The sequence below is a fragment of the Schistocerca gregaria genome, chromosome 1 (genome assembly GCF_023897955.1).
Source record: "Schistocerca gregaria isolate iqSchGreg1 chromosome 1, iqSchGreg1.2, whole genome shotgun sequence".
NCBI classification, from domain to species: Eukaryota; Metazoa; Arthropoda; class Insecta; order Orthoptera; family Acrididae; genus Schistocerca; species Schistocerca gregaria.
In genome coordinates, this window is record NC_064920.1 from 239,877,657 (window position 1) to 239,905,653 (window position 27,997).

The 27,997-nt window shown below is 39.8% G+C and overlaps 1 protein-coding gene across 5 annotated transcripts in view; it reads left to right on the forward strand.

Annotated features, from left to right (window-relative positions):
- LOC126338575 (atlastin) overlaps positions 1–27,997 on the forward strand; it is a 125,469-nt gene that overhangs the window by 78,250 nt on the left and 19,222 nt on the right. For 4 of the 5 annotated variants that reach the window (XM_050001565.1, XM_050001567.1, XM_050001564.1 and 1 more), the window contains exons 2-6: positions 2,747–2,982; positions 4,688–4,822; positions 12,919–13,074; positions 16,581–16,730; positions 26,696–26,834. In XM_050001565.1, coding sequence (XP_049857522.1) covers positions 2,747–2,982; positions 4,688–4,822; positions 12,919–13,074; positions 16,581–16,730; positions 26,696–26,834 — 816 coding nt within the window. Of the gene's footprint in view, positions 1–2,213; positions 2,322–2,746; positions 2,983–4,687; positions 4,823–12,918; positions 13,075–16,580; positions 16,731–26,695; positions 26,835–27,997 lie in introns of those variants that run through there. The other variant, XM_050001569.1, reaches the window with a different exon arrangement.

Genomic DNA, 27,997 nt, shown 5'->3' on the forward strand with positions numbered 1-27,997 from the left:
CTAAATCGCTTCAGGCAAATGCCAGGATTGTTCCTTTGAAAGGGCACGGCCAATTTCCTTCCCCATCCTTCCCTCACGCGAGCTTGCGCTCCGTCTCTAATGACCTCGTTGTCGACGGGACGTTAAACACTAATGTCCTCCTCCTAATAGGATAGAAAAATTGAATGTATAATATTACTCCGTCTATTTGTCGGAATTCTGTATATAGTATAGAGAAAAATACTGTGTTAACAACAATGTTTTCTTTTACACTGTGCTATAACGAAAGTGATAACGAAAGTCGTCCATGCAATTGGTTGTGGTGTCGAGAAGGCACTTTTTCGGTGTACTTTTAAAGCAAACTTTATTTCTTCAGCTAGTTTTCATAAATACGAAGCTGAACAAAAAACATTATTCGTCACAGCGTAATTAACACAATTTTGTTCCAGGGTCAACCATAGAGAAATGCAAAAACACTCTCTCCCCTTTAGTGTTGCATAATGTTTTCCTATTGCGATGTATTATTATTATTACTACTACTACTACTACTACTACTACTACTATTCGTGTTCGGACAATTTAGAACCAGTGAAATAGCCGATTTATAACAGCTTCTGTATTTTTTCCGCTCTATTTCCTTCTGTTCATAACTCCCTGTTTGGGAAACCTTCGACCTTTTCCCTGAAATCTTTTCCTATGTCTTTCTCTTGTTTCCAACTGCTGTCGATATTTCTTAAGTTCTATAAACCATTCGTTTTAAGTTGCCATGAGATTTAATCCTTCGCTTTCTTATAGCATTTGTTATGTTCTCAGGTTTTTCGTAGAACTCCTTGTTACTTCTCAATTTCCAGATCCTATTTTTCATACTTTGGACCCAAAATTATTCGAATTCTTCAAATTATTTAACTTTTTGACTGTGCTCATGTCGAGACATTCTTAGGCATAAGGACACCCAGTTTTACTTACCACATTTTAATGCCTCAGTTTTGTATTAATGGATGAGGATTTTTTTTTCGTACATGTCCCTTTTTAAGTGGATTGCTGCTTCCATTTTTCTGACCCTGTTTGTTAGCTACTTTGTTCAGCTCATCTGATTTGATTGTTTCTATCAGGCATTTAGATTCTGGAACTTAATTCCATATTTTGGTTTCATATATTTTGGTGCACCTTTTACGTTGGTTATTTGTACGAATTTTTCAAACAAATTTTGTAATCCAGTTTTTTTGTTGCATCTTCGGCGATGTTTATCTGCTTTGCTGCATCTTGTAGATTCTCTTCTAAAATTGATAAATCATCATCAAAAGCTAAGCAATCATTTTCAAGGTTGTCACTTGTTCTTCCAAGTTTTCACTTTATTTCCTGCTCTCGTCTCCTGTTCTTTTTCTCCAAAAAGCAATTGCATAATGATGCAGGCAGTCCATACCCTGTCATGCACTTGTTTTAATTTCGAAAGGTTTTGATATTTCACGTAAAAAATTAACTTCAGAAATTTTAGTAGTCGAAGTTTTATTGCTATGTTGTTATTTGCAACGTGAGACGAGTGGAAGACATTAAATGAAGGAACTGTGGCTCTTGGCGCAGTGTTTAAGAAACTGAACGTTCGCGCCAGAGAAGCGGGATTGGAATCCACACTCTCGATCTGAATCAGGTTTTGGAGGTTTCCGTGATATAAAGTTTCTGTCGAATAGCGGTACGGTTTTCAGACAAATGATAGTGTGAAAGAAATCCAGTCTAAATACGCTAAGCTTGTGCACTGTCTCTAGTGACCTCGAGAATAGCGTGGAGCCCTTTGGCGTAGAACCGGTGACTAAATCGACCGCTGCAAAAATTCAAATAATTTACTTTCCACGTCCATATTTCTCCTTTTCTCCACATTCATTAAAAGGATGACACTGTTACAAACATATATATGCGAACAGTTACGCAGTTTCATAATTCCACGCCTCGTGCATTGCTCCAGTTTTCATAGTGCAAAATTCATGTGAGACACGAATTGCAAAAAAAAAAAGGGGGGGGGGAGGCATAAAGAGGTTTGCGGCACGAATTAACATAAAGTGACGAAAATTAAGCTAGGTATATTTTGAGGCAGCTCGCGATTGTTACCGTCTTCGAAAATGCTAGGACATTCCAAGTCCCTGGCGATCTTATTGTAAGTAAAAATTTCATGCTTTTGTAGTTCCCGGAGTGTACATAGTGGGTGGCGCGCACCGCTACAGCATGTCCGAAGCCTTTCGGCAAGCGCGGACGACCCAAGCGCGCCTATCCCCTCCATAACACCGCTGTCACTTGGAACAGGTTTGCCGTCGTCCTTGGGACACACCGCTGCACGCATGATTTTGCTCGTAAGTTTATTTATTTAGACTTGTGACTATTTCCAAATTTTGTCGTAAAATCGGAGTATTTTCTCCTACAAGCACGTGTACAACACACATGATACCTGTATTTTTCTTCGGTATTCTGCTCTGAAATCAGTCGAGTCATTATTTTGACCTGAAAAATACTGCAACTGTACACATGACGTCACTTTGAGCCATCTGATTTGTGCATTCTGGTGTCCTTCAAGCTGGCATATGTCTTCCATGAAAATGAAAGAAACAAAATAATTTTTACTATTCTTTTGGAAATAGATTCCTATCTTGGCAAGCAGATTTTTGCTGTAGGTTATTGGCCTTTTTCAACCTGTTCTGAGAATGCATCTCTAGTAACAAAAGTTTAAGTATATCTGTAAGCATGTCTAGATTTTTGTAATGTTCTAGTTTTGTTTCAGCTGCTGCCGGAGATAGTAACATCAGGGGAAGAAAAGAAAAGATGGGAGCAAGACCCGTGCAGATAGTTGTAGCTAAGGATGATCATACTTTTGAACTGGATGAAGCAGCACTTCAGGAAATACTACTGCAAGATCATGTGAAAGACAAGACTGTAGTTGTTGTTTCTGTGGCTGGAGCCTTCCGCAAAGGAAAATCTTTTCTGCTTGATTTTTTCCTGCGTTACCTGAAGGCACAGGTTGGTATTCGTATTTGCAATGATAACTGTAGAACAATTAGAAAATGAATTGATGTTATTCACACTATTTGTAATTGTGCTCTGTGCTGCTCCCTGCTTCTTTTTCTCCTGAACTTCAAATCTGTCTCACGTTCAAGGGAAGCAAAAGTGTGTTGAATTACTGACATATCATGTTACTAAACACTCATATGTTGTACTGCTACATTGTCTTGAAAGATTTATTTGCACAGTTCAGTTTTTGTGTATGTATATGAAAAGAGATGTTTCTTTGGAAATATTGATAATATTCATTGCAAGAATTGTTGAGCCTACATATTTCGCAAATATGATATGGTGCTATAGTGAGTGTGGAGTTACTTTTCCCTTATTATGTAAACAATTTGCCATCTGACCAAAATAAAGGTTATAACCCAACTGACAACCTCGCTGTGGCACACTTTCCACTTAATTGTCATGTAAATATACACATATAAAGCTGTGATTCGCTAAAATACAAAGAACTGATAAAATGTTTTACTCTTGAAGTTACATCTCCTTCTGAGCATTCCCATAGAAATTGTGATGTACTGCTTGCAATAATTTTAAATTCCATCTTTTTGTAACAAACTGATCACTCGGTATTTGAAAGTAAGAGCACTAAAATGCTGAAAAGGGTGGTGTCAAAGATGTAGACTTTAGATTCAGAGGTAATTTATTTGAATGCATTGCAATATTCCTATCGAAAATAGTGTAGCCAAAAACATTTCTTTCACATTTATTTTGTTACATTAATTAGCTGAAATTTTAGCATTGAGTAAATATAAGCTGTATTTGAACTTTTAATTATCAGAGATTTTTAAAATCCATTGCCACAGTTTATTTTATTTGCCAGACTTTTACATGGTTTAGTGTGGATATTGAGAGTTGTAATTTAGATTATGTTGGAAGTGTATACATAGTTTTGCCTAAAGCAGCATCTAATTCTATTTTGCCAGTAATTCCATATTTGACCCAAAATAGTAGCATGCTATACTAAGAGACATAGCTGAGCTTGAACTAAGTTGAAAACTTGAGCGTGTGCAATGCATCCAATGATCTTCGGAACAAGATATTAACTTACTCTTCCATCCTTGAATTCAAACACCTGTTTAACAGTTGTTGATCTGGTAATACCATACTGACTGTCTATTTTTCAATACTTTCACACAATCATCTTGCCGAATTTTGGTGTGGTTTCACTCTCTGCTGCATAAACCCAGCACTCAACTCCTAATATGAAATAACACCTGGACAAAAATTTATCTTATTTGCAAGACAAGCAGTAGGCACAGATTTGCTTCTCCTCTCACCTTATGACAACTGACATTTTCATGAACAGATTGATGACTGACTACAAACAATAATTTTGGAGTATTGTTAAATCCAGGATGGCTGAGTGTTCACTATGTGCACTTTCTAAATAAGAACTTCGGGAAACTTAAGTCTCTTGTCTATTTTGTTTCTCACACCCGAAAGTAGATGATGTCTGTAGGGGAGTCAATGAACACATTGTGTGTTTCCAATTTGCTCAGTTCTTTTGTACTTAGCTCCTCTCTCAAATTAATGAAATTTTTCATTCTGGTAGTTTTGGTACTTAGTCTCATGTTTTGATCAAAGTTTAGTAGTGTCTACAGAATTAGAATATTAGCAAACACACAAATTAATATATATGACTTTCTGCTAACAGGGAAGAGCTGACTGGATGGGGACAGATGAAATGCCACTGGATGGTTTCTCATGGCGTGGTGGTTCCGAGAGAGATACTACTGGAATCCTGCTGTGGTCTGAAGTGTTCATAGTGGATCTCCCAACTGGAGAACAGGTTTTGTTGTTTTTCATACTATTATAAACAGTCCAATATTGGTTCATAATTACTTTTTTTTCTTCTCGATAACACACACACACACACACACACACACACACACACACACACACACACACACACACACACTAGATTTATGAAGAACAGATTACAAAATAAAATACAAATCAGTTTTTGGTAGTGCATAAATTCCAGAAAATTGGTTTTAACACTATTTTGACAGCAACATGGGCAATTGTAGAAGATAGCATGTTAATATAATTATGCCATATTATACAAACTTTCTTTTTTCACAGATATTGGTAGCATTTGTTATGTAAGTGGAGAATTAATAGTTACAGTCCATGCTTAAACAACAGTGTTAATGATACGTACACTTATCCATCCTGTGAACTGGAACTTACTTGCCAAAAAAGTGGATTTTTTTTTCCACCAATGAATATCCCAAGAACTTCCTTGGCATGTTTTCATGTTGTGTATAGCAGATAACTCTGACAATATGTCACAGTTTCAAAAAGTCTTAGATTTCAAAAGGATATACAATCTATAATAATCCCCTGTAGGTTTGGCCCCACGTGTCATATTGTTAAAAGTATTTTGTCATTAACCAGTTCAGTACGACATGTGATGGACATTTTGAATATATTCCATGCAAGTTTTACCCATTTGCTGTCAAATTCCTGTATTTTATAGTGCACACACAAACTGATGAGTCAGAACATGACAAATGCCCACCACGAGACTGAACACTGCCTGGTGGCTTTGCAGGTACTTTATGTGGTAAGGTAAGTATATAAGTGAAACAGAGATGAATTGGGAATCATTTTTATGGGCTGCAAATGAGTAATATCACTGACATAAGTGACTTTGATGGGGAATAAGCGTCTTGTAAATGTTGTAAGCTGGTTGAGCATCCACAAGTTACTACTGTGGGCATGTATGGGAATTGGTTTAAGCATAGTGAAACCACAGTAAGTGACAAGATGTGTCATGTCCTTTCCTCATCACAGAGCGCAGAGGCTTTCCAGCACTGTCAGGCCGATTGCCACAGCTGTCTGTAGCAGATCTGACAATAGAGTACATTGCTGGTGCAGGCATAAGTTTTGTGGAGCACACATTTTTGAATGTGAGACTCCTGTACAGATGACCCACATGTCTTTCTGTGTTGCCTCAACATCATTTACGATTGCAGTGGGCACAGGAGCATCAATATTAGACTATGGATCTGTGGAAATGCGCTGTCTGGTAGGATGAATCACCCGTCTTTGTTAGAACAGATGGATGGTCATGTGGATACGCCATCATGAAAAACAGCTCCACAAAACATGTGTGGACCTGTTAAATCCCTTGATGCTTGATATCTCCCCTGATTGTGATGGCATCTTCCAGCAGGATAACTGTCATGTCACAGGCAAGGAATTGTGCAGTAGTTGTTTGAGGAGTATAATAATGATTTTTGGTTCATATCTTCGTCACTAAATTTGCAGGGAGAGCCTTTGTTTGGAATAGGTGGTATTATGACCGATACCTTGTTTCATGAAAAGACTGAAGTTATAATACGGAGACTGCATGCCTCCAGCCATCTTCCCAGACATAACACTTTTCAGTGCAAATCGTTACGACCCTGGGAATTGTCCCTCCTTGGCAATGCCATGGGAGAAAAGCAAAAGCGAACGACTTGGACACTCCCTTCAGTTACTAGTTTGTACCAAACATATGGAGAATGTTCTCTCTGCACTAAGTCAGTGTTCTTTATGGGGAATATTGAAAGCATATTTTGTGAACTCTCATCCATTTGTAAATTACAAAGTAGGTCAGTTTTAATTTAGATGAGATATCCTACCAACTGCGAGGCCATACTCTGTTTTGAACAGCTTGGTGATATACCTCAATATCGTAACAGTGTATAAGAACCTAAACATAGTGCTGGATATAATTTTTCACCAGGATGTAACATTGCAAGTAGTTTAGGAAGTAGGTGAACACTTGGGGCAGCAAAGAATCCACATTGTATGTCGTGTATTATAGACTATTCCAGCTTATGCATTCACCTGTGAGCTGGGGAGCACTCACTTGCCCTCAGAGCACTGCCTCTCGGCTGTGGGCTGTGGTTATTTGAACACATCTGCAGTGAACGAGGGTACAAGTGAAGGGGCTGGACGGAGCGTGACATCGTGAAAAACAAGCTGTAATTCAAATCCCATCCTGAGCATGGCTTTTGTTAAATTAGTCTAATTAGTGTAATGTACATGAAATTAATCAGAATTACAATTTGAGGACCATAAAAATGTATTAGCTGGTAAGGGGTGAGCGGCCTGTTTGGAAGTGATGAACAGAACAATATATATATATATATATATATATATATATATATATATATATATATATATATATATATATATATATATATATATATATATATATAATTATTTTTTTTTTTTTTTTTTTCTTTGTGAGACCGATGCCCTTATGTGGGGTGATACCTTGTTTGCTGCAGCAATGCACAGCATACCCTTCATTGTAGGTTCCTGAAGCAATGATCTTTCCCTGTTGTTTATCCTCTTCATTACAGAGAATAGCTGCTCACAACAGTATGTTGACCTGACCATGCACGTAATTCCAAGTGCATTCCTTTGAAGCTGAATGAATGTTTGTGCTGTTGCATTTTGATACCATTGATACAAATTCTGACTATTGTAGTACCTGTCGTTCAACAACATTGAATTTTGTGAGTCAGTCAGTTCAAATTACATCGTGGGTGGCAAGTCATCAGATATAACTGAAAAGGAGTACTGAAACACTGCAGTTGCTTCTCAGAATACGTCAGTTATTGTAACCATGATTCAAAACTATTAGCTGATTAATTATAAGTTGACTGTTACAAAGGGGAGGTCAGCAGGTAAATTTAGAGAATTGAGGTATGTGAAAACATTAGATCCCAGTTCCCTATTTGCCTCTCAAATAAATGGAGCTTATCGCTGAACACCCTGTGTTTGCCATGTGTTTAGTATCAACAAAAAATCCCCCCCCCCCCCGTAATGACACATTCAGTGTATTCAGATGCAGGATATATCAGCCAGAAAAGTGAGGTCTGATATCTATTTTGATTCTCTGGGGCGAGGAATTTCTTCCCCTTTTATGTCTAGAAACAAAGCAATTAAGTCACAAATAGGAGGAGGAGGAGAAGGAGAATAATAATAATAATAATAATAATAATAATAATAATAATAATAAAAACGATACTTCCACTGATCCACTGAACAGTGCAGTGGTAAGGCCATACTCAACTTCATTGTCTTGAAGAAACTGTTCAAACTGATGGTGGCTGTCTCTGTGTGTTTGTACAAAATTGTCACTTCACAGTAGTGTCCATTACATGACAAAGTTCCACAGTTTCAACACATAATGCTTCCTGGTTTATGACACAGTTGTAATAGGTGGTGGATTTGAAGTGGTGAGGGACGCAGTGTAGTGCCAGTCAAACAGCGTGATGTTCTAAATTCCTTTATTTCGGCTTCTCACTGTGGCTCCATACAGGAAGCAGCAATGTGGCTGTGGCATCGAGTGGCCTCATCTGTAATTCCCCCCCCCCCCCAGACTGCTGACAGAGGTCAGTACCAACCGGGCAGCGGCATGTGCCACAACTGCCTTGGTCGACAGCAGCTCCAGGGCCGGGCAGTCTCGGTTAACCGCAGCCGCATATGTTGTGGTACGACTTGCACACCATGCACTGCCCAATAGGTGGCCGGCACGTGATGTAACGGCATTGGCCCACTGCCCCGAATTGATGGCCAGCATGCTGATGCCCATGACCAGCTGTGGTCCAATGTGGTGTTGCCTCCAGGTCCTGTGGTTTTAGGGAGGACTGTTGTGATGGAGAGTCAAAACTGTGGTCCAGGAATAGCGTTTCAAATGATGCCCCTAGGCAATAGAGATGTGATACTAACACAATTGATTTTCATTAGAAATAGCTAGGTATTTATATGCTTCAGAGCTGAGATCATGTGGGCTTTGCTTCATTATGTGGCAAATAGACTAAGCATTTTGGTGGCTGCTGGTTTGCAAAGGCTGCCACCCTCACCTCCTTAGACACGACAGTGTCAGCTGTTCCCACACCACATCAGGCCATCTCGCTTCGTATTGTTGCGACAGCAGTGTTATATTTTGTAAGGTGTAATACTTTTGCTTGCCTGCAGTTGGAGCTACTGCAAACCATTTCTTATTTTACATATTTCTGACCAAATGTGGTCTGTACACTACACATGGTATGCTGTAGCTCTCTTTTTCCCATGTCACTCTTCAGTTCATTTTTTAAGCAAGAGACAAAAACTTGCTGATGCCCTTGGTGCACCATCTGTGGTCACAGAGTGAAAGTGTTTCCATGAGAAATTCATGACGTCCATATACTCATATATGGTTCCAAAAATATTGCACCTATTCTCGTGTAATCCAGTGTCTTTGTATCTAGGAGCTTGTCCATAACTTGCACTGCATGTCCGCAACATACACAAAAATAGCAAGTCGGAACAAAATCGGATATATCTGTGCTCCTATTGAGTGTGAGAGGAGAAGCTGTGAAACTCGGAGCTTTATTCACATGTTGTGCCTCAGAAATAAGCTCCCATGTGAGAATTAGACAAGACACCATTTGCTTTGAGACACACACCTTCAAAAGATTTGATACCCTTGGGAGTTTGCATTCTGCTGCTGCTACCAGGCAGCATATAATGAGAGGTCCCAAAGAGAATGGTGTACCAGTCATTGCTATGATGGGAGTTACTTTGTAACTCACAAAAATTACAGCTTCAGCTTTAATGAATAAACACATTATATTAGTACTAGAAACTTATTACAGTTCCAAAAAATCCTCATTCACTATATTTTCTTAACTTACATCTTCCTCAAATTAGAAAATAGTTCCATGCTAGGATCCCCTTCTATCCAGTTATAATCTACTGCTTGAAAGCAAGTGTAATGATGCTGTAAATTTATTTGTTTGCAGAAAGAAGCATGTTGTGACACAACAAGCACTGTGGATGTCTGTCCATGAAGAGATATGTTCCTTGTAATAAAATAGGCAGTAGACACTCATGGCTAGACTTTCTGTTGCATCCACAACAAGTGCATCTGTGTACTTGTGCCCACAGAGTACCAAGACGCATGACATCAGCTCACACAATCACCGCAGCTGCAAGCTGAGGCTGTGAGCAGTCCTACCTACAGGTCACTTGTGGAATTGTCTGGTGTACATAGAGACCTAGCACATACGGGGAATTAATCCTCACTTTTGAAGGGGGCGTGCTTCCAGAGGTGGTCAAATTTATGGTTTCCCACTGCAATTTGAAGCCATGTTTCTAACCTCCAACGTGGTGCATTAAATACCAGTGCTTTGGGCAGAAGTCTTCCTGGTGTACGCACAATCAGGATTATGGGGACTGTAGCCAGCCATTTAATGAAAATTCATCCAGTGCGCTACTACCTGTCTGTGTAAGTTGCGGCTTGGGAAAAATATGATGATTTATGTCTTGTCTTCATGATATCAGCTTCTGCCACTACTGTGGCCAGGTCGTTGTCAGTACATGTCATCCATCGTTGGCCTCCAGTAGTTGTGCCAATAAACTAGACCATAGTTCCAGCAGCACCACCTGAGGAAACCACTCCCCACACCCAGCCAAAGAAGCAGCATCCTCCTCTGGTGCGTACCAGTAACAGGACTCCCTTCTTCTCAGATACCTAATGACCAGAGTCCAGGACTGCTCACTGGTCTTCCTCTCCTACTCTCACAACGAATAAGTCTTGGCAAGACTTTCTACTGGCAAAAGCAGTGAAATAGGAGAAAACTGAAATCTTGGGAGAAGGCTACTCTGGTGACTGCAGAGATGCCGGATCCCCCTCACGTCATCAGACTCTGAAACACTATTAATTGTTATTGTTGCAGCCCTTGTGGTGCAGACTACACAGAGTTTGAACATAGTTACATAGCCCCAATTTTTGGGTCTCCTCATTGCCGAAAAACTTGACACAGCTGCCCCATATTTTTCAACTAAATCTTAAGGTTTTCTCAGTGTTACCACAAGTTTTGAAAATCGGGGAATTTCAAATGTGTCGGGGGAAATATAGGGGAAATTTGAAAAAGACACTGGGAAAAAAATCTGGTTTTTCTCTCAGTAGATGAAATGGTTTGTTTACTGAGATGTCGTGCATCGTCGCTGGCTGGACGCAGCTGAGTCTGTGCACCGCTTCCGTACTCCCTGATTCTTCGTGCATCTCGCCTTTCTACCACTCCCCTCAGCTTGCAGTCAGTGCTGCCACCACTTGTTGCCGCTAGCCTAGCAACTGCTGACAAGAGGCAGACATGTGTGAGGGGTGGTTTGTGTGGTTCTGATTCTCAGAGACTGTTGATGCAGAGGCTGGAGATGACAGTGTGCATGAGTTGTCTCTGAGTGATTGTGTGAATGTGTGTGTGTGTGTGTGTGTGTGTGTGTGTGCTCTAATTTTCTGACAAAGGCTATGGCCAAAAATTTAGTTGCAAAAGTGTGATTGTCTTTTCTGTGTGCCTGTCTGCAGCTCAGCGATCATCTTTATGGTCAGTTGCTACCTATCCTCATTAGTAGGGACTGGTAAATGTAGCATCTATTTTTGGCAAAATTTGTATCTATTCTTGTCAAAATTCATGTCTATTTTCTTTGTTTGTAAATGATTAGATGCACAAATTTAAAAGGTTGTCATGTTACCTGAGTGAAGACGGACAAATTATTAGTTCTTTGAAATTGACTGTTAAAAAGAGTGCTGATTGGGAATTTCTGACTCAAATGTTTACTTTTGCAAAAGCTTAAACACCGTTTTGTTGTGAAAAGGCCTTTGTTTTCTTAGTTTCGCTATATTTAAGCTTTCAAAAATGATTGTAACTGACAAGACACTTGGCATAAAGTAGTAGATTTTAATGTTTGGGGAAGAATTTCAGCACCATCAAAAAACATTACGGAATTTGTTTTCCAACCACTATAGGACAGATGGCAGGCACTATGGCTAGAGTTGCAGATGGCAGAGAGTGTAAACAGACTAGAATTTTGACTGCCATAGGGGAAGGAGCTGTTTTGCCAGCATACTGATCTGACCCATATACTTTTACCACCCTTCAAATTATTTCTCAGCTCTGACATTAATATTGCTTTCAATAGCTCTGTTACCACTCCTACATGATTTCATAATTTGATGAGATTTCTGGCTGATGTCACTAACTGAAGATCTCTTGACGGGGGGTCTAATGACCTCACTGTTTGGACCTCTGCATCCACATCTGCACATACATGACAACACTGTAATTCACACTCAAATGCTTGGCAGCCAATCTGAGATGCCTACAGGCACCAACTCTGCACTTACAAATCAATGTCCTGTAATTTATGGAATTTTGTAACCTGTGCATGGACATCTGCCACATACCTCCGGAAACCTACCAAGAATTTGCCAGATATGTGCCATACAGAATTGCTGCCTTATTGCTTTCCAGAAGTAGACCTATATACTGTTAAACCAGTGGTCTTACTGTTTTGGCTCATCACTGTAAATCTGAACATGCTGGACAGTGAAATGTCAAGTAAGAGTCTGCTATTCTAGGTCACTGAAGTGGCGTCCGATTGAAATACTTGCACAAGGCTGTTGAGCCACAACAACAACAACAATAATAATAATAATAATAATAATAATAATATAATTTATTATTATTAACAACAGCAGCAACTGAATGTAACCTTCATAGTATGCAATGATACATTCATTAAAATATTGCTTTGTTTGGGTAATGATTTTAATTTCTGTGTTTGTATTCTTTCTCCTGTCTATTTCATATGTGTCTCTCCTAAGTAACGTAGTGTTGTCAACTAGCTTACAACTTTTTTTTTCTCCTCCTTTTCTTATGTCTTTGTCATTTAGCTTTGAATTTCTCTTGCTAGTAATGAGGCCTTTTTATGTATGAACTATAAAGTAAGAAAGCCAAGCCATGTGGAGGAAAAGTTCAGTTCAAATTTCTTCGCTCTGAAATTTCAGTTATTTGTTCTTTTGTCTTATGCATTATTGTTCTTCCAATTCACCAGGTAGCAGTATTATTAATGGATACCCAGGGTGCCTTTGACAGTGAAAGTACAGTGAGAGACTGTGCAACAATATTTGCACTTAGCACAATGGTCAGTTCAGTGCAAATATACAATTTGTTGCACAACATACAGGAAGATGATTTACAGCATCTGCAGGTAATAAGTACTATATATGGCAGTAGTAGTAGTAGTAGTAGTAGTAGTAGTAGTAGTAGTGGAGCTTGCATCTTCCATTCTTTTAAAAAGTGCTTGTTGGTGTAGACAGGGAAGTGAATTTAGGCTTGACAGAAAAATGGTTGTTATAGTTGAGTAGTGCAGGTGAAGATGACCACTGTGTGTGTGTTTTATGGAGAAATATATAACTGGCGTACATAGAAAAGGAAAAGAAGAGAGATGATAGTCATTTTTACTTTCTTTTAAATAATTTTTTTCCTATTTAAGAGTATTTGATATTGCGAAAGTTTGATACGTAGAATTTGGAGGGGGGGCTGGAGGTAAGAAACAGAAGACTTGGCTGTAATAAATAAAATATATCTTGTGTTGAAGTAATTTAACATAGTAAGATGTTAATGTTACACATAATGTTGATGGGTCTTTCTCTTACGTTGTACATTCATTTTGGTAGTCAATATTAACCCACTGTTAATTTGCTGTTATTGCAGTCTGGAATGTTGCTGCAAGTTCACTGTCATTTTACATTCTTACAGTTAATTTCCCCATTGCTTCTCATTTAATTTAGTGTAAGAAAATTCTCATACATATATTTCTTGTGGTATGAATTAAATATGACCAATGACCAACAAATATTAGCTGGTGTCCTTGTCTTGCTTATTTACCTACAGTGTTATATATCATGCTGTCATTGTGAGCTTCGGCGATAGAAAGCAATGTGACTGTGTTGATTCTGGACAATGAGCTGTACTGCAGTACACATTGAAACAATATTCACTTTTGCTAAATAAAAAGCAATAATGTAACATTGTTTCTGGTATGCTCATAACCTCAAATTAGGAATTAGGTTAATGTTTTCAATGGGAACACTATTGCATGGTGTACTTCGCAAGTGCTAGAACTAATTAAAGTTTCTACCACAACAGCTGTACTTTAAATAATAGTTACTACTGTAACATTAGTTATGTTGTATGCACAATGTACTTAGTGAATCCATTTGGTTTCACAGGCATCTGGAGAGTGAGGTTCCATTATGCAGTAGTAATTATTGCTTGCTGTTTACATTGCCAACAGTGACACATTACTTTAATTGATTTAGAATAAGACATCAGACTTCAATTAAAGTCTCAAAACATTCGAAGGGCTATGTTGGAATACCAACAGTTATGGAAATGATAGATTGCTACTCACCATAAAGATGAGATGTTGAGTTGCAGACAGGCACAACAAATGTGTGCCACACACATTCGCTGTTTTATTGCGTTCCAGAGGTAGACCAATACACTCTTAAATGCGTAACGATGATGAAGAGAATGAGGAAGAAATAAGGTAGCTGGCAAACAGAAGCAACATCAAATGAGTTTTTTGTGAAAGTAGACACACATTGTACTGAACCAGAAAATCCATCATGGGTTTACTCCTCTTCTGGTAGCTCTGTTTGGTGGAAAGGGGAAGGTGGAGACATGGGGAAACCAAGATAGGTGATAATGACAGTAGTTGGCAGACTGGACTTGGGTTATGGAGAAGAGCAGGAATCAGATACCTGTGAGACGAAAAAGATTTTGGTTTTATGTGCTTCCTTAAATCGCTTAAGGCAAATGTAAGGGTGGTCACTTTGAAAAGGGCTTGGCTGATTCCCATCTACATCTTTGTTACATTTGAATCGGGCTTGATCACTACTGACTTCAGTGTTCATGAGTTTGTAAAACTTAATCTTTCCTTTCTTTCCAGTGGAGTGAAAATTCTGGAAGTCAAATTTGAAACATTTATTGCTTTTGAACAGTAAAGAAACATAAATTGGTAAGAATTTAAAATGAATCATGCTTGCAAACACAAGATTTTAATTAATGTTTGCTAATACAGTCGGGCATATTTATTTACTCTAAAATCATTTATTTGTGAAAACATCTGAATAATAAATGAAAACATAGAACACAAAGTGTTGTGACACCAATATAGTTACCATTTCAGGAAATACTTCTGACCTCAGAGTGAAAACATTAAATATATTTAGTGTTCATCCATTTCTTGTCTATGTTTGTTCTTTTGTTTTGTACATAGCTTTTGTAGTTAGTTCTTAGTCTCTTGTAAGACATTAACTGTCTGTTTTCTGCTTAAATTGCACAGTACTTTTGCTGTATAACTTAACTCAGTGTAAAGTTTTTGGCTTGTGACACATTTTGGAAGCCTTGTTCCATCATCAGGTGGCAGTTCCATTGTTTAGTTTAGCTGCATTACTCCTGGGAAACGTAAAACGTGAAAATATTTCTTCAGTTTCTCCCAGCATTTTTTATAACAAAATGTGTAATGTTGTCGGTTGTTAGTGTCCAAAGCGTATAGTATTTTGGCAATTGACCCTTTCACCATGATCTGGTGCGCTGATCAACTGACCATCTGGAGCTGTGGGAGCATCATGGTACTCATTATTTGTTGACCTTGGGAACTCCATAAATTCTCGGGTGTGACAATCTCATGAATATGTAACTCTCCCGCCGCAGCCCCCACCCCCACCCGACCTCTACCAGCAGGTCTGAACTTTTGAGAAGATCTGTAGTCGCTTTCTCTGCCTCCAGTCAGGTTAGCATCTGTCTTCCAGTACAACTTATTTTTCATTAGGCTCAACATCTTCAGTGTGATCATTGTGGAAAAGGATCCCAGCACTGTTGACGTTGTCAGCCAAGATGATCTTCTCTTAGGTAGCAGATGGCTATAATTCCTATGGGATTAATTTAGATCTGCCATTTTGGGGAGAAAGTCGCACAGCAAATTTTTGTACTACACTGTTAATGTCCATGATTGGAGCTCACTTTGGTCTGAGTGCAAAATTGAACCTCCTTTTCCAGGACTGAAGCAGTATTGTTGCCCAGTCGCCTGGCAGTCATATTAATGATAGTTGGGCAAGGAATGCCAGTAGGTGGCACACATTAGACACAAACAACTGACAGTACACCAGTGGAGTATTTTGTTAGTGTTGAATTATCTAATATCCTGTGTATTTCCCTTGAGAACACTGCATTTAAAGTTAACATATTCACTGTTAACAAACAAAAGTTCTAATGCAGTGCAGTTGAGCTAAACACCAGAACTCCACTGATTATGACTGAACTGGTAATGGAGTAAAGTGTGTTAAACATGTCATAAGTGGAAAAATTTTGAATTTTGTGATGGTTACAGTGTGTGTGTTTATTGATATTTGAAGCAGTCACAGAGACAATGTACCAAATAGGTATGTGTAAAATACTGTCACTATGTTGATCCTTTCTCATGTGACTGAGTCCATGTTTCAGATACTGTGGGTGGCATATCAAGCAGATTGCTATACTTTTGGGAGAAAGTTAAGAATTTTATTTCTGCATTGCTATAAACTGAAATATTTTGATGGTGTAGCAACCTCAAATAGATCATTAACCTTGTTAGAAATGCTATAGTTAAAAAATCACTGTGTATAAACCATTAACAAATAACTGATCTAAATAAATTTTTCTCTCTAGTTGTTCACAGAATATGGCAGACTGGCCCTTGAGGACAGTGGTACGAAGCCTTTCCAAAAACTGCAGTTCCTTGTTAGAGACTGGAGTTTCCCTTATGAGGCAGAGTACGGAGAATATGGAGGACGCAAAATATTAGACAGGAGATTGCAGGTAAGTGTATTCACTTTGGCTTGGTCTGAAAGGAACTTAGTGACCTTACAAAATAATTTGATTTAGTAACTCATTAATAACATAAAATAATGGAAAGGCTATCTCTCTCCTTTATCAGACTGATATATAGCACATAGACACAAGTCGCAGAACACAGTATTAACTAGCTTTCAAACCCTGTCTCTTCTTCTAGCAGAAAGTACACACATTCACACACCCGAATGTGCACCATTGTGGCGACACTAATGAGGAACAGGGGTAGGAGGAAGGGGTGGGAGAGACAGTGGTGACGGAGTGATATGGGTAACTATCCCACCTACCTCTCCCCACATCTAACAGCCGGGGCCACTGCTCTCTAATAACAAAGCAAATTGCTGTCTTTATTTTATTTAGTCTTGTATCCAGTAACACATTAATTACAACTTCATAACTGAACGAGGTGATGCAATGGTTAGCACACTGGACTTGCATTCGGGAGGACAGTGGTTCAAACCTGGGTGATTCAGACTTGACTTTCATTAACTACACTGATGGCCACTGTCTGTGCAGTGTTCAGTTTCTCAGGCAAAGTTTCTGAAGCTGAGCTTGCCTGTGGGAGTGAATAAGAGACATAGGTTTAAGGTGCAGTAAGTTACCAACATTTGAGCGAAAGAAACTTCCACATGGGAAAAATATATTAAAAACAAAGATTCCAAGACTTACCAAGTGGGAAGGCTCCGGTAGATAGGCACAATGAATAAAACACACACACACAATTTGAGCTTTCGCAACCGGCGGCTGCTTCGTCAGGAAAGAGGGAAGGAAAAGGAAAGATGAAAAGATGTGGGTTTTAAGAGAGAGGGTAAGGAGTCATTCCAATCCCGGGAGCGGAAAGACTTACCTTAGGGGGAAAAAGGATAGGTATATACTCGCGCGCGCGCACACACACACACACACACACACACACACACACACACACACACACACACACACACACACACACACACACACACACACCATCCATCCATACATACATACATACACAGACACAAGCAGACATATTTAAAGGCAAAGAGTATGGGCAGAGATGTAAGTCAATGTGGAAGTGTGGAGGCAAAGATGATGTTGAATGACAGGTGAGGTATGAGTGGCGGCAACTTGAAATTAGCGGAGATTGAGGCCTGGTGGATAACGAGAAGAGAGGATATATTGAAGGGCAAGTTCCCATCTCCAGAGTTCGGATAGGTTGCTGTTGGTGGGAAGTATCCAGATAACCCGGACGGTGTAACACTGTGCCAAGATGTGCTGGCTGTGCACCAAGGCAAGCTTAGCCACAGGGTGATCCTCATTACCAACAAACAGTGTCTGCCTGTGTCCATTCATGCGAATGGACAGTTTGTTGCTGGTCATTCCCACATAGAAAGCGTCACAGTGTAGGCAGGTCAGTTGGTAAATCACGTGGGTGCTTTCACACGTGGCTCTGCCTTTGATCGTGTACACCTTCCGGGTTACAGGACTGGAGTAGGTGGTGGTGGGAGGGTGCATAGGACAGGTTTTACACCGGGGGTGGTTGCAAGGGTAGGAGCCAGAGGGTAGGGAAGGTGCTTTGGGGATTTCATAGGGATGAACCAAGAGGTTACAAAGGTTAGGTGGACGGCGGAAAGACACTCTTGGTGGAGTGGGGGAGTATTTCATGAAGGATGGATCTCATTTCGGGGCAGGATTTTAGGAAGTCGTATCCCTGCTGGAGAGCCACATTCAGAGTCTGATCCAGTCCCGGGAAGTATCCTGTCACAAGTGGGGCACTTTTAGGGTGGTTCTGTGAGAGGTTCTGGGTTTGAGGGGATGAGGAAGTGGCTCTGGTTGTCTGCTTCTGTACCAGGTTAGGAGGGTAGTTGCTGGATGCGAAAGCTGTTTTCAGGTTGTTGGTGTAATGGTCGAGGGATTCAGGACTGGAGCAGATTCGTTTGCCACGAAGGCCTAGGCTGTAGGGAAGGGACCGTTTGATATGGAATGGGTGGCAGCTGTCATAATGGAGGTACTGTTGCTTGCTAGTGGGTTTGATGTGGACGGATGTGTGAAGCTGGCCATTGGACAGATGGAGGTCAATGTCTAGGAAAGTGGCATGGGATTTGGAGTAGGACCACATGAATCTGATGGAACCAAAGGAGTTGAGGTTGGAGAGGAAATTATGGAGTTGTTCTTCACTGTGAGTCCAGATCATGCAGATGTCATCAATAAATCTGTACCAAACTTTGGGTTGGCAGGCTTGGGTAACCAAGAAGGCTTCCTCAAAGCGACCCATAAATAGGTTGGCATACGAGGGGGCCATCCTGGTACCCATGGCTGTTCCCTTTAATTGTTGGTATGTCTGGCCTTCAAAAGTGAAGAAGTTGGGGGTTAGGATGAAGCTGGCTAAGGTGACGAGGAAAGAGGTTTTAGGTAGGGTGGCAGGTGATCGGCGTGAAAGGAAATGCTCCATTGCAGCGAGGCCCTGGACGTGTGGGATATTAGTGTATAGGGAAGTGGCATCAATGGTTACAAGGATGGTTTCCGGGGGTAACAGACTGGGTACGGATTCCAGGCGTTCGAGAAAGTGGTTGGTGTCTTTGATGAAGGATGGGAGACTGCATGTAATGGGTTGAAGGTGTTGATCTACGTAGGCAGAGATACGTTCTGTGGGGGCTTGGTAACCAGCTACAATGGGGCGGCCAGGATGTTTGGGTTTGTGAATTTTAGGAAGTAGGTAGAAGGTGCCATGTGTCGGTGGGGTCAGGAGTTTGATGGAGTCAGGTGAAAGGTTTTGTAGGGGGCCTAAGGTTCTGAGGATTCCTTGAAGCTCCGCCTGGACATCAGGAATGGGATTACCTTGGCAAACTTTGTATGTAGAGTTGTCTGAAAGCTGACCCAGTTCCTCAGCCACATACTCCCGACGATCAAGTACCACGGTCGTGGAACCCTTGTCAGCCGGAAGAATGATAATGGATCGGTCAGCTTTCAGATCACGGATAGCCTGGGCTTCGGCTGTGGTGATGTTGGGAGTAGGATTAAGGTTTTTCAAGAAAGATTGAGAGGCAAGGCTGGAAGTGAGAAATTCCCGGAAGGTTTGGAGAGGGTGATTTTGAGGAAAAGGAGGTGGGTCCCGCTGTGATGGAGGACGTAACTGTTCCAGGCAGGGTTCAATTTGGATAGTGTCTTGGGGAGTTGGATCATTAGGAGTGGGATCAGGATTATTTTTCTTCGTGGCAAAGTGATATTTCCAGCAGAGACTAAGAGTGTAGGACAGTAAATCTTTGACAAGGGCAGTTTGGTTGAACCTGGGAGTGGGGCTGAAGGTGAGGCCTTTGGATAGGACAGAGGTTTCGGATTGGGAGAGAGGTTTGGAGGAAAGGTTAACTACTGAATTGGGGTGTTGTGGTTCCAGATTGTGTTGACTAGAATTTTGTGGTGTTGGGGGGAGTGGAGCTGGAAGTGGGAGATTGAGTAGATGGGAGAGACTGGGTCTGTGTGCAATGAGAGGAGGTTGAGGTTTGTTGGAAAGGTTGTGGAGGGTGAGTGAGTTGCCTTTCCGGAGGTGGGAAACCAGGAGATTGGATAGTTTTTTGAGGTGGAGGGTGGCATGCTGTTCTAATTTGCGGTTGGCCTGTAGGAGGATGCTATGAACAGCCGGTGTGGATGTGGGAGAGGAAAGATTGAGGACTTTGATTTGGGATAGGAGTTGACGGGTGTGTTCATTGGCCGAGTCGATGTATAGGTGAAGGATTAGGCGGGTGAGGGCTATGGATTGTGCTGTTTGGAACTGGTATAAGGACTGATGGAAAGAAGGATTGCAGCCAGAGATGGGAACTTTAAGTGTGAGGCCTTTGGGGGTAAATGTAAGGCAAGCCTGAGTAAATAAAATATGGGAGCGTAATCTGGCTAGGGTGAAGGCATGTTTGCGGAGGGAATGTAAATAAAATGTAATGGGGTCGTTGTAGGGATGTTGTGAGGTTGACATGGTATTAGAAGGTGGAAAGGGTGATATGAGGTTAAAGTGAAAACAAATTGAAATTTATATAGGGAGAGATAAAGGTGTGAAAAAAAGTCGAAAAAGTGTTGGTTTGAGATGAGCTATGTTGATCCTGTGCTGAACTTAGGTTGGTGAACAACAATGGGTGCAAAGGTTAGGTAGTTGTGTTGTCTCCAAAACACGTTAAAGCGTGGGGAAATTCAGGAAAATTTCGAAAAAAATTTTTTGAAAAAAGTTACGAAAGGGAAAAAGATTTCCCGTAAACTAAAATTTCGAAAAAAAATTTCGAATAAAATCTCGAAAAATATGCGTGTAAATGTATTCAAAGGACTGGTTTTGAACTGGCAGGTTATGAGAATGAGGGTAACAATTGTTTGATGAAGAAATAATAACGTTTAAACCTGTGGCAAGCTGCTAAACAATGATCGGTTATGTGGGAAGAAACGGGAATGGAAATAAAACGAAAGTTGTTGGAAATAGCTGAGATGTTTCTTTAATGGGTGAAAGGAACTGAAACTGTGAAATAGTATTCACGAGTTTACACGAAATGTTTTTTGTAAACTTGGAACAGTGGATTTTATAGCAGCGGTTATGTTGAAAGCGTTAAAAATTTTTAGGTTATGGTTTGGAAGTAAATTATGTATTATTGAGTATAATTAGGCAGGACAAAATGTATGGTAGATAAGAAGGGAAGATGAATACAAAGTGATACTACTTGTACAAACAAAAAGAGAAAGTAAGATGATAGAGAAGATTTCGAAAAGCAACAGAGACAATAACAAACGTAATTGTTGGGTTCAAATTAATGATGATGTAAATAAAATAGAAAGAAACTTCCACATGGGAAAAATATATTAAAAACAAAGATTCCAAGACTTACCAAGCGGGAAAGCGCCGGTAGGTAGGCACAATGAATAAAACACACAAACACACACACAGAATTTGAGCTTTCGCAACCGGCGACTGCTTCGTCAGGAAAGAGGGAAGGAAAAGGAAAGATGAAAGGATGTGGGTTTACAAGTTGCCGCCACTCATACCTCACCTGTCATTCAACATCATCTTTGCCTCCACACTTCCGCATTGACTTAAATCTCTGCCCATACTCTTTGCCTTTAAATATGTCTGCTTGTGTCTGTGTATGTATGTATGGATGGATATGCGTGTGTGTGTGTTTGTGTGTGCGCGAGTATATACCTATCCTTTTTTCCCCCTAAGGTAATTCTTTCCGCTCCCGGGATTGGAATGACTCCTTACCCTCTCCCTTAAAACCCACATCCTTTCATCTTTCCTTTTCCTTCCCTCTTTCCTGACGAAGCAGCCGCCGGTTGCGAAAGCTCAAATTCTGTGTGTGTGTTCGTGTGTTTTATTCATTGTGCCTATCTACTAGCACTTTCCCGCTAACAAAGATTCCAAGACTTACCAAGCGCGTGCGTGCGTGCGAGTATATACCTATCCTTTTGTTTGGTAAGTCACATCATCTTTGTTTTTAGATACATATATATATATCCCACGTGGAATGATGTGACTTACCAAACGCAACCAACGATTGCTTCATCAGAAAAGAGGGAAGGAGAGGGAAAGACGAAAGGATGTGGGTTTTAAGGGAGAGGGTAAGGAGTCATTCCAATCCCGGGAGTGGAAAGACTTACCTTAGGGGGGAAAATGGACAGATATACACTCGCGCGCACATACACACACATTCATCCGCACATACACAGACACAAGCAGACATATATAAAGGCAAAGAGTTTGGGCAGAGATTATATGTATACTTTTTTACTGTTCACTTAATTAATATTGAAGTTATGGATGGTGACTATCTTGCTGAGCCACTTTTGCACTCATTGTGTAGTGAATTTTCCCTCTCAGACACATGCAAAAGCTCAATTGTGTGGTGGGTAGTAACCACTATTTTTATTTAGAAGTCACTGTAACATGACTTAATGTTGTCTTTCGATGGACATAATACTCTCAGTAAGACTTGATATTTCTGGACAATATGTCAGATATATCTCCATAGAGAATGCTGCGAGTGTCATACAAGGTGTCCAAGATGTCTTGTTACTGTGTAAGTCAACACTGAAAATATATACTAAGGGAAGTTTTTTATACCTCATATATATTTATAAGCGTATTTTTCTCTTGTGCTCATATACTATTGTATGGGTGACATCAGTAAATATTTATTGTTCAGCCTGCCAACGCAGACATTGCATTCAGAGAACACAGCAACCATTGTAATTAATGTACAGATAAAATGCCACAGGTTGCGTATTACTTCATTTATTAACTATCTTCACTCACCAAGTGTGAGTATCCTCAAATATTTGTTTTCCGTGTGGCAATGCATTAGAGGTTTAAAGCACTGTTTGTACAATCATCCAATGGAGCCAGTTTGTTCTTTAGACCTCTAACGTGTTGCCAGCAGGCAGTGAATTAAGAGGATGCTCACATGTATTGAGTAAAACTAGTCAATAAATTAAAAATAATGTGACAGTTCTGTACTTTAAACATGTTAAAAACGAAGTTGTCTACTAATATTGTCATATGATGATCACACTAGAGTCCATATCTGAAGCAGGGTCATAAATGAAGTAAAACACAGACAGACAGACAGACAGATCAGAACTGAACTCCTGGGCAGAGTTGAGTTATTTTTACAAATATTGAATATTCCTGAACGTGCTAACATTACAAATGAGATGGCTGATGTCTTGATGAAGGATCATAATCCTCAACTTCAAATGTAATGTCTGAAAAGCAACAAAGGATATGATATGGCCGATAGTAGCACTTTCATAACTTTTCCGATAGTCTCATTTTTCGCACAGGTGTGTGAAAATCTGTATAAAGTCACCCACACTGTCACTGGCCAGTGTTTGATGTTATAGCACTCACAGACCAGGGTCTGTAGGTAAGCTAGTAGTTGCACTGCATTTTCAGTCCTGGTGACATAGGATTTCAGTCATCTGCAGTATTGCCTAGTTGAAATGGGAACTGTGTGTCTGTTATCATTTTGGGCCTTGTGTCCATGGATCAGAACAAATGGTGTGAGGCCTGTGTGTCATGCACTACTATGTTATATGCACATGTCTGGCAACATCTTGTTAAAGTGTTCTGTGAAGCCATTTGTCCAGAGATGGTATGCAATTGTCTTCCCATGGGTGATGAAGCAACAAGAAATTGCCTCCGATGCTAGTCTCAATTGGAAAACTTTTCCAAAATCTGAATCACCACACTGGGTGCTCTGTGCTTCAAATGATGTATTTTAAAAACAACTTCACATTCTCTGGAAAACGAGCTGTCAGTATGGCTTTGGTGCTAGTTGGAGCAAAGGTTATCCATTGGTTATCATTTGTCGATTTCAGGAACCTTCCCAAGATGTCAAATCCAGTTTAGTGGAATGGAACTGCTGTGGATGAGGATAGTACCAAATGCACTGGAGGAAATAATGGCATGTGGTGCCATCATTGACATTCCTTGCAGTGGCTCTCACAGTGATGAACGGGTCAGTAGGGACCTGGCCAATAACACGTTTGTCTGATTCTGCCCATGGTCTTCATGAATTCCAGGTGAACAGAAGTTGTTGGGGTGTGGAAATACATCCAGACATCTGGCTGTAGAACTGGGATGATGAGCAACCATATCAATCCTATTGGATCATTGTTCCTATTATACAATGCTCTGTTTATTATTGAAATTCTTTTTTGGTCAGTTCATCCTCCCTCTTTAAGTCTTCTATGGTTTTCAGCGGTGCAGTACCTTTCATTTGGTGCCGTGTGTGTGTGTGTGTGTGTGTGTGTGTGTGTGTGTGTGTGTGTGTGTTGGTTGGGAGCTGTGTTGTTTGATATGACTGGAGCATACATCAGAGTTGGCAGAGTCCATGGGCTGCTATCTCTGCTTACCTCTCCATCAGTTCCAGTCGGAATGAAATACTGTACGTCTTCTCTTACTACCTGGTGTGTGAGAGAGTTGAGGTTGTGGTCTTCCACAACTTCCATAAAAACTTGCAATCAGTGGTCGGTCATACTACTTCCGTCCAATTATTTTCTGTTTCACTTTATCAGTGTGTTGGCTCCATTAAATAAATTCCTCCGTTATTGTGACATCCTTTAAGAAAACTTGTTTTCTGCAGCTCCTTCCTTCAAGGGTGAGATTCTGTCCAGTTCTGTCATATACAATGTCTGTTCAAAAAATGTCGGAACTTATCCAAAAAAAAAAAAAAACTTCTATACTTACCTCTTACTTATTGTGCATGGTTTTCTTTGAAATACTCTTCTGCACAATTGATACCCTGCTCCGAATGCTGTTTCCACTTCCGGAAATAGTCTTGGTACACCTCTTGCTGAATAGTGTGACACACAGTCTGCAAATTTTCTTTCATCTCAACTGTCGTTGAAAATCTTCATTCCTGCAATGGGGTTTTCAGTGTTGGAAATTAAAAAAAAAGTCCACAGGGGCCATACAGTTCTCTAAGGAACATCTTGTTCTCAGTAATGCGATCCAAAAGCTGTTCGCAGATTGTGAGGCAAAGGTCCTTCTGATATTGCCTCATCAGCCATAGGACAAACTTGCAGCATGCATTCAGAGATGCTGTGTCAGGATTTCATGACAAGATCCAGCTTAAATGTTACATTCTTCTGCCATCTCCTGGACTGTCAGTCTTTGATTGGCACACAAAATTTCATTGATGTTCCTGGCATGAGTGTTGTCTGTAGACCCCTGAAGGGCATCCTGAACAAAGGTAATCTATAACTTCTGCCCGGCCATTTTTAAACCATGTGAATAATTCATAACACAGAGTATGCCTTAAGCACTCATCACTGTAGGCTTACTGCATAATTTGTCACCTCTCTGTGAAGATTTTCTTAAGTTTCATGCAAAATTTAATGCTGACATGTTGCTCTTCAACTCCGCCATCTAAAAATTTACAAACTGTAAGACAAAACATTCTAATCAATACAGCAGTGAACAATAACTAACAGACATACAACACTGAAACTTCCAGCAGTTACACATTAAACGTAGCATGTGCAGGGATGCCAACTGTGGTTCATTCCAACATACCATTGGTGTGAAATTACGAATGTTCTGGAATTTTTTGAACAGACCTTGTGTGTGACATTGGGCCAAAATATGTTGTATGTAGGAATGTGTTGTTTTCCTATGATGTTTGGCTCTGTTCTTTAATAGTTCTTATTATAAGTGTACTTGTTGAAAGCTAACGCCAAACGTTTCATTAAGTTCGACCTGAAATTGGAATTTATTTAGCTTGTCATTATTCTTGATAAATTGCTAGGCTGTGTCATTAAAGTAAAAGTACACATTCGCCGCACACATCATTTCATCTCAAGTGTTGTATTTGATGATTCAGTTGAATTCTTGCAGCAATTTCTTTGTTCTATCAGCATGTCCCTAGAACAATGATGGGTTCCTAATATGCAGCTGGACTTCCACTAAGGCTACTATTTGAACCACAGCTTACAGCAATATTTCTCTTATGGCCACTGTTTTACTGCCTTATATGTACATATTTTGGCCATCTTCCATGATGTATTTCTGGTATTATAATACACACTATGATTTCTGAAATAGCACTAGTGTAAGAAACTTAGTTCATATTTAGAATTAAATTAATATTTCATTCTACAGTGTTCTGACAGATGCCACAAATTGACATAACAGCTCTTTGGATGTGATCTTTTTTTTGGCCCCACATACAGATTCCATATGACTAATATACACATTACTTATCTTCTAAAAAACACCTAAAATAAATTAATTCTTTGTCAACCTTTCAGTATTTTAATAAAAAATGCTTCAGTAAAATTTTACTTCATTACCATAGCATGCTGCCTGTATTTCTCACATGTTAAGGATATGCTATTTTTATACTGAACAGCATTTGAATCAGTGCAGGAAGGATTTACTTATTTTGTATAATAATGATATGATACAATCTTTCTTCCCCCTCCAGATTTCAAAGAAACAACACCCAGAATTGCAGTCACTGCGACAACACATAAGGTCGTGTTTTTCAGATATTTCATGCTTTCTTATGCCTCACCCAGGACTGAAAGTCGCCACACATCCTGAATTTGATGGTAAACTTTCAGGTGAGTTGTTATATGTAAACATATGATGTACAGCCAGTAGCAATAAAATAGTGATGTGATAGTAAGCATAAATGTGTCCATCTAATTGTATAGTAGTCCTTGATACATGTTTAGGTTCATAAATTAATGGGATTATTAACATCAGTGAAACATTTTTGAAGGAAAAAATATGTTAATAAAATTGTGAACCATGAGACAGTGATATGAACACATGAGAGACGAGGAGTTGTAGATGCTAAATACTGTGTTGTGTCGTGCCACTGCAACAGACAGAATGTCAATAACAGTTGTGATGTCCTCATATGGAATAATGCTGGATGCATGTCTTCATATGGTAATGCTGGATGTACAACTACTTGGTGTACTATGGATAATGGTATAATGTACCCCAGGCAATATTTCCTGTAACTGCTCATGTTCTCTCTGTAGTTCAGCAATGAACGTTGCTGGCAGTGTTAGAACTTAAATCCAAATGCATATATAAAAAGCACCAGCTAATAAATTGCATAATTGTGTAGGCACAATATTTGCATGGTGCAAAAAGAGTCAATTTTACCCTAACGAATAAAAAGTGAGAGGTCCTCCACATCAGTAATAATTTAAAAATTAAAGGTTGTAGATGTAATTAAGTACCAGGGGGTATTAATTACAAATAAGTAAAATTGGAGCCATTTCATAGAAACGATCAATGGAAGGCTAATGAAACGCTGAATTTTATTGCTGGAACACTTAGAAGAAGCAAACAGATGTACTAGAGAGACTGACCATCTTCTTCTGGAGTATTTGGTTTGCAGTATGGGATTCATACTTGGTAGGATTTGTGGAGGACATAAAAAAGCTCAAAAAAAGGCCATCTTGTTTCATTTTATCACGAAATGGAGGAGACAGAGCTGAGTTGGGATGGCAGTCATTAAAACAAAAATAGTTTTTTACTGCGGCGATATCTTTCCACAAAATTGCAATCGCCCTTTTCCTCCAAATGACCAGATTCTGAGAATCACCCTCTGTGTTAACCCGCAATTCATCTTTAAACAAAATTGTACCTCATCTTCAAACAGAATAATACTCAGGTAAGATAACTGCTAAGTTGTGTAGTGTTTTGTTGAGACAGTACTGTTTCTTGTGGCACACAGCCTGTAAATCTCTGTAAGTAAACTCCGCAT